The 14,053-nt window shown below is 51.3% G+C and overlaps 1 protein-coding gene across 2 annotated transcripts in view; it reads right to left on the reverse strand.

The window, feature by feature from the left end:
• The window catches only part of GARNL3 (GTPase activating Rap/RanGAP domain-like 3), an 88,433-nt gene that overhangs the window by 51,190 nt on the left and 23,190 nt on the right, over nucleotides 1-14,053 (reverse strand). For both annotated transcript variants that reach the window (XM_006768542.2, XM_015567067.1), the window contains exon 3: nucleotides 4,731-4,805. In XM_006768542.2, the coding sequence (XP_006768605.1) occupies nucleotides 4,731-4,805 (75 nt within the window). The remainder of the gene's footprint in view (nucleotides 1-4,730; nucleotides 4,806-14,053) is intronic.

Below are 14,053 nucleotides of genomic sequence, written 5' to 3' on the forward strand. Positions count from 1 at the left end.
GGCTGGTGCAACACAAGGTCCATGGAAGCTCTGTGCCCCTGGCTGTTCCTGAACTGTATCCTTTACAGTAAAAGGATAATAGTAAGTAACGTGCTTCCCGAGTTCAGAGTCATTTTAGCAAATGAGTGAGCCTGAGGGCACCCCGACTGTGACCTAGGACCTGATCCTCACAATTGGCATCTGACGTGAAGGCTGCCCAGTGGGCTGAGCCCTTGAGCTGTGGAGTCTGACACTAACTCTGAGTGGGTTGTGTCGGAAGTGAATTGAATTGTGGGACACTCAGCAGGTATCAGAACTGGTTGGTGTCAGGAAGGAAAACACCTATGAAGGGAGTAGAAACTTCTCTTTACTGGAGACCTTCAGCAGGGCCAGGCAGCTGGCCGCTGGTAGAGCTGCTGGGATTCATGCCGTGGGCGGGGAGCTGGCCCAGATGAACCCCGAGGCAGTAGGTATGGTCCACGGTGCTGGCCTGCGAGCTGCTACTAGTGCACGACCAAGCGTGCAGGAACGGGAAGCAAGCATGTAGGAAACTACAGCAACCTGACATGGCCGTGACCCCTTCAATGGAGTCCAGACCATCTGGGTGTGCCTGAGCTCGGTGGTAAGTGCGTGAGGCGGGTGGGGCATACTGGTCAAGCAGAGCAGGACCACAGCAGAATGTAGGTCTGCAACAGGCTGGAAATTAAACAGTGGGTCCTTCACTGCACACAGTCGGGGAAGTGCAGCTCAGGGCCTCGGCCTCACATGCTGACCCCGAGGAGGCGTTTCTGACCACCCTAAGCAGCTCTTCCTCACTCTGCGCCACGGCCCGGCTTGTTTTCTCTATAGTTGTCACCAAGAGTTGCAATCATCCTGTACACCCGTGAGCCTGAGGGCAGGCGCCACAGCAGTCTTACCCACCCTGTACCACCGTCTTATCCACCCTGCACCACCGTCATATCCACCCTGCACCACCGCCTTATCCACCCTGCACCACCGTCTTATCCACCCTGCACCACCGTCATATCCACCCTGCACCACCGCCTTACCCACCCTGCACCACCGTCTTACCCACCCTGCACCACCGTCTTATTCACCCTGCACCACCATCATATCCACCCTGCACCACCATCATATCCACCCTGCACCACCATCATATCCACCCTGCACCACCATCATATCCACCCTGCACCACCGTCTTACCCACCCTGCACTACCGTCTTACCCACCCTGCACCACCGTCTTACCCACCCTGCACCACCGTCTTACCCACCCTGCACCACCGTCTTACCCACCCTGCACTACCGTCTTACCCACCCTGCACCACCGTCTTATCCACCCTGCACCACCGGCTTATCCACCCTGCACCACCGTCTTATCCACCCTGCACCACCGTCTTACCCACCCTGCACCACCGTCATATCCACCCTGCACCACCGTCTTACCCACCCTGCACCACTGCCTGGCACTGAGAGTTGACCCCCGGAATGTGGGCTGGATGAATGACGACATATTATGTAAAAAGTGCTCCTGCTACAACTTAGGTTTGGTACTGGTGGACCAGGTTATTCAACCAACCCTCCCACTGAAGGAACTGAAAGTACTAGAAAATACTAAAATCATCCTACAAGCACTGGTCTGCCTCTATGAGAGTACGGCATGCCAACCCAAGTGGAAAGGCAGCGGGAACCTGGAGAGGTAGTGGAGCATGGAAGCTTCTTAGCCTGAGCATAGTCGTCAATCCTGGCAAAACTAAACCTGGCTGCTGGTTACTCCTGGGGGCAAGAAGGCAAAGAATCAAATCCCCAGGACCCACTGACGCAGGTCAGGCTGACAGGAGACACCCCACTCCACTCACGCTGGGACCCGAAGGGCTACACACTGAAGGGGAAGGGGACCCAGAAGAGACCATTGTACCCAAAGAACCCCGGGGAGCTGCCGCGGCGCTGGGCAGCTGGGCGGGGAGTGTCCTGGGGAAGGGAGACAGGGAGCCAGCCTCCATGTAAGTTTACAGCTCCTTCCTCCATCACGGGGGTGGTTAAAAAAAGTTCCAAGCTGGGATTTAAAGGTGTCTGGAGAAAGTGAGTGCCAACCCTCCCTCCAATCCTGACACGAATTCCCGTGTGCTTCCCCCGCACGCACCAGGAGCCCTCCGACACCCGAACCACGAACGGCACATGAGAAACGCAGCACCATGGGCACCACAAAGTCACGCACTGGAGTACCAGCCACAGTCGGCGAAGCCACTACGCTGACCATGGTGAAAAATAAAAGGCAAATTTAACACTTTAAGGTAATGTCCACAGAAACTATAAAAAATGACCAAGCAACCTTGGGTTAGGCAATGGTTTCTGAGATCTGACATGAGACACACAGGCAACAGAAAAATAGATGGAGGAGACACCATCACATTTAAAAACGTGTGTGCTTCAAAGGACACAATCAAGAAATTGAAGAGACATCCTACAAAATGAGAGAAAACGTCTGCAAATCATACATCTGACACAGTATCCATCTGTATTGAGCATCCTTAACATCTATAATAGTAAAAGCGCAATGTGCTAATTAGACCGGACGACCAGCGGAATGAAGCCGGGGCTGCAGTTGCCTCGGGCTGAGGCAAGCCACCGCGGCTGCGAGGGTGGAGCCCCTTGCACGAATTTCATGCATCGGCCTCTAGTTCAATAATAAAAGGAAAAACAGCCCCAAGGTGCAGTGGTTTTGCCATTTCTTTGTTTGTGGGTTTGGACATTTTCAGGCAGCAACAAGGCGCTCCGAGGCCCTGCCTGCTCCTCTGACTTGGCCACAGCCCTGCCTGATTTGTTTGTCTCCCCGAGTCTCGGATCCTCAGGTCTCCTGCCAGGCTGGGCGGCAACACCGGCCAGAAGCTCTGCCCGAGACCATCGCTACCAACCACAGCAACGTGCTGCATGGAGCGCTCGTGCTCGGTGTCTTTGGCAGAAACAAAATCGGAGACCACATTCGAGCCCGGCTATCATCTTTCCCACAGAGGCAATCGGAGACGGCCTGTGTTTGGGATACAACAGACCACAGTGATTTGTGAAATCGATCCTTCTAGCAAATGGTTCCAGAGATGTAAGGGAGCTGCCCACGGCGCGGGTGAGTGTGGAGCCACAGGGGCCGGGCAGGCTGGCTCAGGGCCGCTGCTGCCCAGCACGCTCCACAGGCGATTTCTCACCCCCCATGGGGTCCCAGAACATGGCCGCCAGCATGCGGCAGGACCAGGGGACACCCCCGGGCGAGGACTGTGTGATGATCTAAGTGAGGGGTGATGCTGGGCCCACATGGAGGCTGTGTCTCTTTCCTGGGAGTCGTGGCTTTCCTCTGGGCAGGTGCTGGTGCCAAGCTGTGTGGCTGGGAAAGCCCAGGGCAGTTTGTTCATTTTGGACGGGGCTGACGTTTTGCCCAATTCCGGCAGCAGAAGGACTTCCCGAGGGGAGCAACCTCGTGGTCCCTGGTGCTCTGAGCAGAAAGAAGCTCAGCGTGGTGGGTGCTGGCACCCTGAGCACGAGAAATGGAGGGCTCGCGCTTCTGCACCTGACTGAGTGGCCAGGACGCCCTGGCTGTCGTCTCAGCGGCCGGGCCCTTGGGGAGGGCTGTGCTCAAGCCTCGGGAGCACATTCCCCCGGGGCCCCTTCTTCTGTGTGGGTCAGCGGACGCCGCTCGGGACAAGAAGCATGAGGACACCTCTTCAGAGGCCCAGCCCGAGTCGGGACCGGCCCCCTGGCCTCACAGGACAAGGCGAGGTGGGCGCCCGGGTACCTCGTTGTGCTCCGTGAAGGCCAAGGTGAAGATGGGCCACAGCATCCAGACACTGTGGCCTTGAGCGACTCCACAGCCCTTCACCGGGGACTGGACGCAGGGTGCCCAGGAGGGCGAGGCTGGCTCTCAGGCACCAGGACCATGATCACCACCACTGTTACCGTGACAACCGTCACGTGCTGAGTGCACGTTCTGTGCCGGGCTCCGTGCTCACAGCTTCCCCTGCTCAGCTCTTGGAATCCTCTCCATCGTCCCAGACAGTTTCCACTGCAGATGATGAAGCCGAGGCTCGGAAAGGCTGGGTTACCTGCGCAGGGCCCTGAGCCCAGGAGGCGGGGAGCGGGGGCTCAGGCAGGCCAGGTGGCCCCGAAGCTGGGGTCTGCTGAAGCGCGGTGACGGGCAACCTCTCCAGGAGGCAGCAAAGAAAGAACGGGGGCACTTACATGGCTTCTGCAGTTCTAGGGGAAACCCCCCGGGATAGAGTGGGCAGCAGAAGTTTGAAAGAAGAAAAAAAGCAACTGAGAGCCCAGTGTGAGGGCCTGGCCCAGGAGTGGGGGCAGCAATGCCTCCTTCCCTGTGCCCTCGCTGAACAGAGAGGGCATTTCGCAACCACAGTGATTTCTGGCCTCTCTCTCCAGGACCTTGTTGCTCACCAGGCAGGACCAGAGGCCGGCTGGGACTGCGGGGGCCATGCACAAAGGGCTGTGGTCCCATTGGCTTTTGGTCCCATCTCCCATCCCCCTGGCTCCCGTACAGATCTGTTAAAGGGTCCATGTCACCCTATCAGAGCACTTCCACACACAGAGTAACGGCCTTTCCCCCTCAGCTCTGCTTCAGGAAACACTGAGGAGCTGTGTGCCCTCCCGGCTCCACTCGGGCAAGACTTCTGGGTAGCGAGGGCCCAGCCGACCCGGCGCGCTCACATAGCCCTGCGCTTGGTGACAGTGCCGGGCCCGGGAGCTTCCTACCTCGTCCGAAGAGCCGTTCTCCACTCGGAACCGTCCGGCCCTCTGGATGGCTCCATCGGCATCGCTGGAAATAAGCTGGGACAAGAGAGCGCTCGGTTAGGTAGCTGCTCAGCACGACAATGTCCTTCTGTCTGTATCCGTCCCTCTGTCTGTATCTGTCCATCTGTCTGTATCCATCCTGTGAGTGAGCCAAATCCCACGCAAGCTGGGCCTGCCTAGCAGCTAACGGTCTGTCTGAAGATCCCTCAGCCAGGTCCTTGGACAGCCAGCCCCCAGCCTGCAGGAGCTGAAGTGAGGGAGAGACACCTAACCCGCAGGAGTGGAGACAACAGCATCGATTCTAAATATGACCATATTCCAAGATGGAAAAGAATGAAGGCAATGCTCCCTGGAAAGAGCAATTACCATGAGAGAATCTTAAAAAATTATATATATATAATATATATTGATTTCAGAGAGGAAGGGAGAGGGAAGTGGGAGAGTGAGCTAGAAACATCAATGATGAGAGGTATCATTGATCGGCTGCCTCCTCACGCCCCCCACTAGGGATTGAGCCCACAACCAGGGCATGTGGCCCTGACCGGGAATCAAACTGTAACCTCCTGGTTCATTGGTCGACCCTCAACCACTGGACTGAGCCACGCTGGCAGGGCAAAGTCCAGTTTTTATGCCTAATTATAATCTTGCAAAGTATTTTTTAAAAGCAAATAAAAACGATTCTAAATATGACCATATTCCAAGATGGAAAAGAATGAAGGCAATGCTCCCTGGAAAGAGAATCTTAAAAAAAATTATATATATATAATATATATTGATTTCAGAGAGGAAGGGAGAGGGAAGTGGGAGAGTGAGCTAGAAACATCAATGATGAGAGGTATCATTGATTGGCTGCCTCCTCACGCCCCCCACTAGGGATTGAGCCCACAACCAGGGCATGTGCCCTGACTGGGAATCAAACTGTAACCTCCTGGTTCATAGGTCGACCCTCAAACACTGGACTGAGCCACGCCGGCAGGGCAAAGTCCAGTTTTTATGCCTAATCTTTATCTTGCAAAGTATTTTTTAAAAGCAAATAAAAATATTTGTGTGTGTGCTTCACTATTCCTGGATCGGGTCCTCACGCTGTTGTGCTCTGAAGGCAGGGAAGAGGCTGTGCAGTAGAGAATCTGACCTCGCCAAGGGGAGGTTGCCTGTGCCCTCAGCTCCTGGGAGGTGACCTCTAAGCCTGGAGAGGCCCCGAGTGTCTGTTCCCCGCTCGGAGTCACATGGACAGTGACGTCCTTTATAACGGGGGCTTTGGGCACATGGTATCAGGTCTACCTCTGGACACCAAGACTCAGGTGAGCTCCCCTGGTTGGCAACACTCCGTGTGTCGTTACCAGGGGGAGTTAACACTGTCAGTGACCCTAGCCGGCAGGTGGAATCTGCACCTGGACTAGCTCTCCTGCCTCCGTCCCTTGGCTGATTCTAATCTGGGCCCCTTCACTGTGATGAACCACAGTGAGCTTCACAGCTTTCAGGAAGTTCTGAGCCTCACAGCACATTATGGGACCCGACAGTGGCCTGGGACCCCAAGTTTCCTAACCTGCAGAGGCCGATTCTAAAGCACCAGAGCCAGATGAGCTGAGGGCTCCTGGGGTGACTGCCATTCTCCCAGGGGAAGCACAGAGGACCCAGTGTTAACTTCTTTGCTTGTGAGCTCCCACTCACTATTAAAATGGAGGGACTAGCAAGTAGGTTCCAAGTCCAGTGTCATTGGCATAGGCTGCCTCAGGGGCTTGGGGGCAGCATTCTGAGGACGCATCTGGAGAGCAAGAGCTGCCATCATTAGTAATGTCTGACACCGGACTCTGGGACACTGGAGCTTGGCAGATCTAGTCTTCACGGGCGGCCAGCCCCACCCAGGACTCAAAGGCTTGGAAGAGGAGCTGAGAGCCCTGCGGTGATTCACTCCTTCATTCACATGAGACGGAAACTCGATGTGTGGACACTGCTGGGCCAGCAATAACGCCCTTTCCTTTGTTGAGATGAGAATGAGAAGCTTACTGCTCATCTTGTTTAAAAGGTTCAAGAAGAAGAAAGGGGACAGACCTAGAGAGGCAGAACTGAGAGACAGAACCGAGACCCAGAACCTAGACACAGAACCTGGAGACAGAACATGGCAAAAGATCCTGGACAGAAACTGGCAACAGAACCTAGAGACAGAACCTAGTGAGAGAACCTGGCTGAAGAACCTAGAGACAGAACCTGGCTACAGAACCTGGATAGAACATGGCAAGAGAACCTGACTAGAACCTGGTGACTGAACCTGGCTGGAGAACCTAGCATTGGATGGTTAGAAGGTACTTAACTCCCTCTGAACTTCTGATCATAAAACCCACAGACACTGAACTCAGACCTCAAGCTGACCTGCTTAACTCTGTCACCTCTACCATCTCCCCCAGCCACCTTCATCCAACCCCAGCCGCCTCTCACCCGGGCGACCGCCTCCTAACCCGTCCACACAGCCACCCACCATCGCTTTTCCCCACCTACTCCTCACACTGCAGCCCGGTGATCTCAGCAAACTGCAAACCGGATCGCCCCACAATCCTGCCTATCCCAGCACCCCACTCCGTCCACCTGAGGATGGGCACGCACCACCCCCTCGCCTGGGACGCCCCCTCCCCGATTCTCCCCTCATGAACGCCTCCTCCTCATTCAATCTCACCGCAGTCCCGCTGCAGGGGACTTCCCTGTCCCCGGTGGTGCCTGGGAAATGAGCCCTGTCAGTCTGCAACTCAGAACTGTGCTCCCATTTCTTTGTGGAGCTCCCCCCTGAGAAGCTCCACAGAGGCGGGGACTAGTTTTCTTCTCACACTGCACCCCCCAAGCTAAGCACACGGTATAGATGTTCACGAAATATTTATCAAACGAGGAATATGGAAATCGAGGAAGGCCAAATTCCTACTGAAAGGACAAAGGAAAGTAAAACTGGGGTAAGATCTATGCCAGCCCTGGAAACGTTACTCACACAAGAAACCAGGGAAGGCGGGGCCAAGGAATCCGAATCAGGGTGTGTAAGGGGGAGGCAGCCCTGAGCTCAAGCTGGCAGAGCTGCGGCCTGGGTGTGTGTGGGGGTGTCAGGGCAGCGGTGGGAAGGCCCCTCCAGTCGCCCTGGGAGAGGGATCCAGGCTGGTGTGCAGAGTGGCAGCCCCAGCTCTCAGCCGGCTCTGGCTGCTGGCTTCATAGGGGGAGGGTGCCATGCTGGTGCCTGGCGAGGGCTGGTACACCCGCCGATGTGAGAGGAGATGGTGTTCCAGTGAGCGAGGAGATGAACAACAACAACAGGGGGAAATCCTGTCAACACAGCAGAGACGCCGTTCCTATCCGCAGTTTTCCTTCTATGACTCCCATAAACCTGACCCGACCACTTAAGCCTGTGCACCCTGTAAACGCTTCCCTTCGCTGGAAGATCTGGCGAGCAATGGAGCAGTGCCTCCGAGAGCCCATCTCACCAGCAGTGCCCAGTACCTAGAACCTTCTCCCCCAACTCCTTCCACGTGGTACAGAGTTCTGACTGCCACCAAAATCCATGCCCGCCACGTTCCACAGTAACGGAACAGCAGCCAGACACGTGGCTGGACCACGTTTCCCTCCAGGTGGTCCTTGGGCTTAATTCTTTCCACCTGCAGGTGGGCCAGAGGTCCAGTGGCATGCGGGCCCAGGCCCCTAGAGAGGGCCGCCTCTCCCACCCCTCCCGCCCGCTCCACTGGCCAGGGCCTTGATGACCGAGAGGCCTTGATGTCCACAGTGAGGACAGTGGGTTGACTGCGAGCCCACATGTGTGGGGCAGAGCCAGCCACTGATGTAGAATGTGGGGCTGGATGTGACAGTGAATAAACTTGCTCTTAACCGCAATCTGCTGTTCTAAGGCAACTTATCCACCCTACAAGGAAGAACAAAGAACAAAAATCACTAAACCTATGACAAGCCCATAATTTAAAATGTGGAAACAGCTGAGGTGTCAGGGCAGATGTTCCTTGAAACAAATTTACTGCAAAAGCACAAGGAAATTTCAGGCAATGGCTAATCACTGTAACGCTTTGGGAGGACAGTGGATCTATGATATGGAACAATCTGTGATCAGCTTTCAAGATGCAAAGCATAGTTTCTGAATTTTGAAATGCAGACCACATTTCATAGTGAACAAAAATTAGATGCTCAGAAAAAATGCCCCCAAAGAGCCAATCAGAATATCAGTTTGGTCCGGCCGGTGTGGCTCAGTGGTTGAGAGTCAACCTGTGAGCCCGGAGGTCACAGTTGGATTCCCGGTCAGGGCACATGCCTGGGCTCAATCCAATCACTGATTCTCTCTCATCACTGATGTTTCTATCTCTCCCTCTCCCTTCCTCTCTAGAACCAATAAAAAATATATATTATAAAAAGGACAAGAACATCAGCTTGTAAGCTGGCCCGAAAGGTTTAGAAACAAACCGGAGAGCAAGGCAGTCTGAGACCCTCCCGGTCCGAAGCCAGCAGAGCCGGCAGCTGGCGGTCTCCCGCCCAGCGCACCTCCGGCCGGTTACTCTTCTGGGAGAGGAGTCCACTACGGACATTCCCTCGCGTGCTCTGCCCTTCGCGAATGCAGCTCTGCCCACCCAGGAGTTCAGTAGGATGCGCTTTAATCTGCTCAATCGGATCTGCATTCCTGAGGGGAGGAGGGAGGGAGACGGCAAAGGAGGATGACAAAGGGGAACCTGGACCCTCCCTGGAGGTCAGCGGGGAGAGCAGCACAGACACGTCAATAAACATGCATGGGCTACACCCCCTTAGAGGGGAAATAAGACTCAAAGATTAGGACGTAACTGAAATCCAACTACCAGCAAGAGTCAGATTAAAATCAATGAAACAATCGTGAAAGAGGAAGGAAAGGAAAAAATATTCATGGCGAGGTGGAAAAAAGAAAAGAAAATGATGAGGGAATAATAAAGTCAGATGGTAAAACTTAAAAAATACCAAATTTAAAAAAGTTATAGTACATGGACAAGTAAATCCATCTACTCGCAAAGCATAATAATTACAGACTTACTATAAAACAACAACTATTATAAATAGGGTGTATAAAATTATAATAGGAAATTTCAGTATGTTTCTTCCTGATAGGTCAAAGCAAACACTAGTAAGAATTTATAGAAGAGTAAAATTAATAAGCATAATTAATAGACAAAAACTTAATTTATCAAGTACAAACAGAGGATACATACGTTTTAAGAACACTGACTAAACTCTTAAAAATCATGAAGTATTGGATAGAAAGCAAACATGAATAAATTCTATTAAAACAGAAATGGAACTAATCATTTTTTAGCATGTTGCCACTGAATGAGAAGTTATCAAAGATTAATAAAATTGGGAATTAAAAAATATACATCTGAAAAAATTCTTGGGTCAAACAGGAAAACTAAAATTGGACACTATTCAGAAACCAACCATGAGAATAGTAATATTAAAACAGATAATGCAACGGATGCTATATTTACAGGGAAATTCATAATCTTAAATGCTTTCATTATTAAACCAGAAAGAACAAAAACAATGAACTACTCATTAAGCTCTAGCAGATACAAAAGAGAACAACGGAATCAACCCAGGAGAGCAGGGAGGAATCAAGAAAGGACAGCTTTGGCAAGAGTGGAATTGACAAGCACATGCAAGAGATCGCTGGCAAGTCTGATTTTCAAAACAAAGAACAAACTCACACACAGAATGATAATAAAGAAGACACAACCACTAAGAAGAGAGAGATTTTTAAATGATGAGAGAATGTCACATGAAACTATGCAAATATTACCCCAAACTGCAATGAAATGGAAAATTTCTAGAAAAATATACACGATGAAAGTTATTTTAAGATGAGAAAGAAACCTGAGTGTACCAACAACTGCTTATAGAACTGATCACGGTGTCAGGGCACTACCCACAGAGCCGCCCTGGCTCAGAGGTTTCCTGAGGAGGCAGGGCCGTCCCTGAAGCTTGTGAAGCTCACTCACAAGCAAGCAGAGAGAGAAGAAGGAAGGGCATTTCTCTCTTTTTAAAAAAACATATTTTTATTGATTTCAGAGAGGAAGGGAGAGGGAGAGAGAGAGAGAGAAACATTGATGATGAGAAAGAATCCTTGATCGGCTGCCTCATGCACGCCTCACACTGGGGATGGAGCCCACAACCTGGGCATGTGCCCTGACCGGGAATCGAACTGTCACCTCCTGGTGGACGCTCAACCGCTGAGCCATGCCGGGCTGGGCAGGAGCAGAATTCTCTTGTATTCGTTTTGGTGCAGAAGTTCAGGGGTATTAGCATGTATTTGACGTCAGCAATGCTAAGAAAAGACACGATTTTCATTTTATTTTACTTAATTTTGTCTTATATCGGAAATGGTCACACACCAAGAGAAAAAGGAAGACAAATCAAATGATGTGGCCGGTATCTGCAAGGCACCGGAGGGGTCCCTTCAGCATTCGCACACTATCCAGCACTATCGCCACTGGCACCATTTACATTTGATTTTAAATTAATTAAAATAAAGTGAAAAATATCCAGTTTCTCAGTGGCACTAGTCACATTTCAAGTGACCACATGAGGAGACCACATGGGACAGATCACACGGCTCCACAGGGGAGTTCTACGGAGCAGGACTGCGACATGCTGAACACGGATGCAACTCTGGGTGACCAGGGCCAAGTTAGTTCTCAGGCTGAAACTCCTGCAGGGAGCTAAATACACTAAACCCAGTGGGAAAGCTGTACTTCAACATACCAGCCAAAACTGTAACAGTGTTCAATGTATTAGATGGTTTGTTTCTGGAAGAAAGTAACATCCAAGCAATAATATCTATTTGTATGATTTAACAAATTAACTTAAAAGAAAACATAAGAAACAGGAAGCACAAAATGTTATTCATTAACTATTATAAATGAAAGTATTACTAGTTTAATATTATAGGCAATTAAATGAGAATATTTCCTAAACTAATACAAATGCATAATTTTTCAAAAACAAAGGCTCTTTTCCTCTCTATGGAACTATTCTGTGGCTTTGGGTTCATGTCGGTTTCCATTCCACGGCAGGGCTGGGCCTCCCCGTAGTCTGTTCATCATGCACTGTGCACATGACAGCAGGCATAGAAATCACAGAAACAGTACTTTAACCCAGAATAAATTCTCCAAAAGTGTATGTAAAGTATGTCTTTAAAATAATATTTCAGATCCACCCCCCACCACCCACCTCCTTTCTTTGAAATGAGTGGTCACGACTATGGGCTTTGGTATTCAACGGATCAGGTTCAAACCTCAGTTCCACACTTATTAGCTGTGTAATCTTGGGCAAACCCCTTAATTTTTCCTTTCTAAATGTGAGTTTCCTTATCTTCAAAATGGGGACGGTGAGTGCAGCCACTTCTAGGCTCGTGGAGAGGATGCGATCAAATAAAGCATGTAATGAGCCTAGAACAGTGCCTGGGCTTAGGAAGTGCTCCCTAAATGTTAGACAACATATGTAACAATATCATTAATAGAAAATGCTCTGCTTGTTTGTAGTTAGCACAGTGAAGCCGTGTTAATGCTGCCTTTACACACTCAGAAGCTCTGTTTAAACATTTGTCTGTCCTGCAAATCTGATCAAGAACCTCTTTTTCGGAGCCTGTGCTAATTGCCGGGCTTATAAAGACAAATGCAACACGATCCCTGGCCTGGAGCAGCACGCAGACCAGCGGGAGTGAGAGACATAAACAGATAAATCACCGCACAACCTGGTTAGATGCCACAACAGAAGCACGGATGGGGTGCTGGGGGAGGTCAGGGGCCGGACAGCCAACTCTGCCTCAGGGAACTGGAGAAGGTTTCATTGCTGTAATGCAATTTATTCTGGGAGATTTATGGGACCTTTGAGAGATGATTTCCAACATAAGCAGATTAAAAAAATACACATACTGGTCAAGAAGACCCATTTGACCCTGTATATGCAGAACACAAACACACACACACACACACACACCAATGAATTAGAAAGTACTGTTCGGAGGGATGCAAGACAGTTTAAATATGTCCATTTAAAGTGTGTGTGTGTGTTTGTGTGTGTGTGTCTGTGTGTGTGTGTATGGGCGGGGGGCAGGTCTTAAAAGTGGGTATAATGAGCCGTGAACCATCCCTGACAGTGAGGCACCAGTGAGAGCACCGGGGTGGTGAGAAGACTCCCCACGGGGAATGCTGGCTGAAGAACCACCCAGGCCTCGGATCTGGGGCAGGTTGTTTTTTTACCATCATCAGTCCTTGGCCACCATCCTCAGTGAACTCCACATCCATCACAATGAATTATCTGGTGTTCGGAGCGCAGGGCTTCTGCTTTGTCAAATCGAATAACCTCACTTGCCTTCACGGCTCTGGCCCAGTATGAAACCCCCAATCACGCTTCCGCTCACAGGCAGGGCTTCGTCAGGACAGTACCGTGCTGTCTGGCTCTCTTGGGTGCACGTTCCTGCGGGGGCATCTGTGGTTAATCACCCCAACGCTGCACTGACCCACACACGGATCTTGGGCACTGCTGACTCCTCCTGCCCACCGAGTCCAGCACCAGCTCCCAATCTCCCCTGCCTCTTCCTCTCCCTCTCCCTCGTCTGCACTCGGGGAAACAAAAGCTCCTGTGGCACCAGGCCCACAACCAGCTCATGCTCTGGACATAGCCATCGTCACTTCTTCCATCCATTCCTTTCCCACTTCCCATGACATCTCCCTCCTTGTCCTTGACTTGTCAGTCACCACCCAGAAACACCCTTTCTGTAACAGACGACCTTCCCACTATTTAACTGAGAAATGTGAGGCCAGTCGGGATGAGTACTGGACCTAACCCTCCATTTCAAAATATATCTGCCTTGGAGTCCTCATTAAGATAACGCCTGACTGGCAGTTCCTGGGATCCAACTTTGCAGTAAAATACCCGTGGAGATGCAGCAAAAAGATGACAATTCAGGCCAAATATTGGGGCATTTATACTTCCTCTCCGGCCATTGAAGAACTGGAAAACATCTGTGGTCACCGGCTTCATTGCCAGCACAGGAAGTTGGAGGGCACTTTATCCTTCCCTCTGCTATCTCATTTTGGCTAGGAGACATTGCGGTTGTATAGAGTCACAGTAGCCTGGCTGGTGTGGTTCAGTGGTTGAGCATCGACCCATGAACCAGGAGTTGAGGTTTGATTCTTGGTCAGGGCATATGACTGGGTTGTGGGCTCCATCCCCAGTAGGGGGTGTGCAGGAGGCAGCGGATCCATGATTCTCTCTCGTCATTAATG

The sequence above is a fragment of the Myotis davidii genome, unplaced genomic scaffold (genome assembly GCF_000327345.1).
Source record: "Myotis davidii unplaced genomic scaffold, ASM32734v1 scaffold142, whole genome shotgun sequence".
In the NCBI taxonomy this organism is placed as follows: Eukaryota; Metazoa; Chordata; class Mammalia; order Chiroptera; family Vespertilionidae; genus Myotis; species Myotis davidii.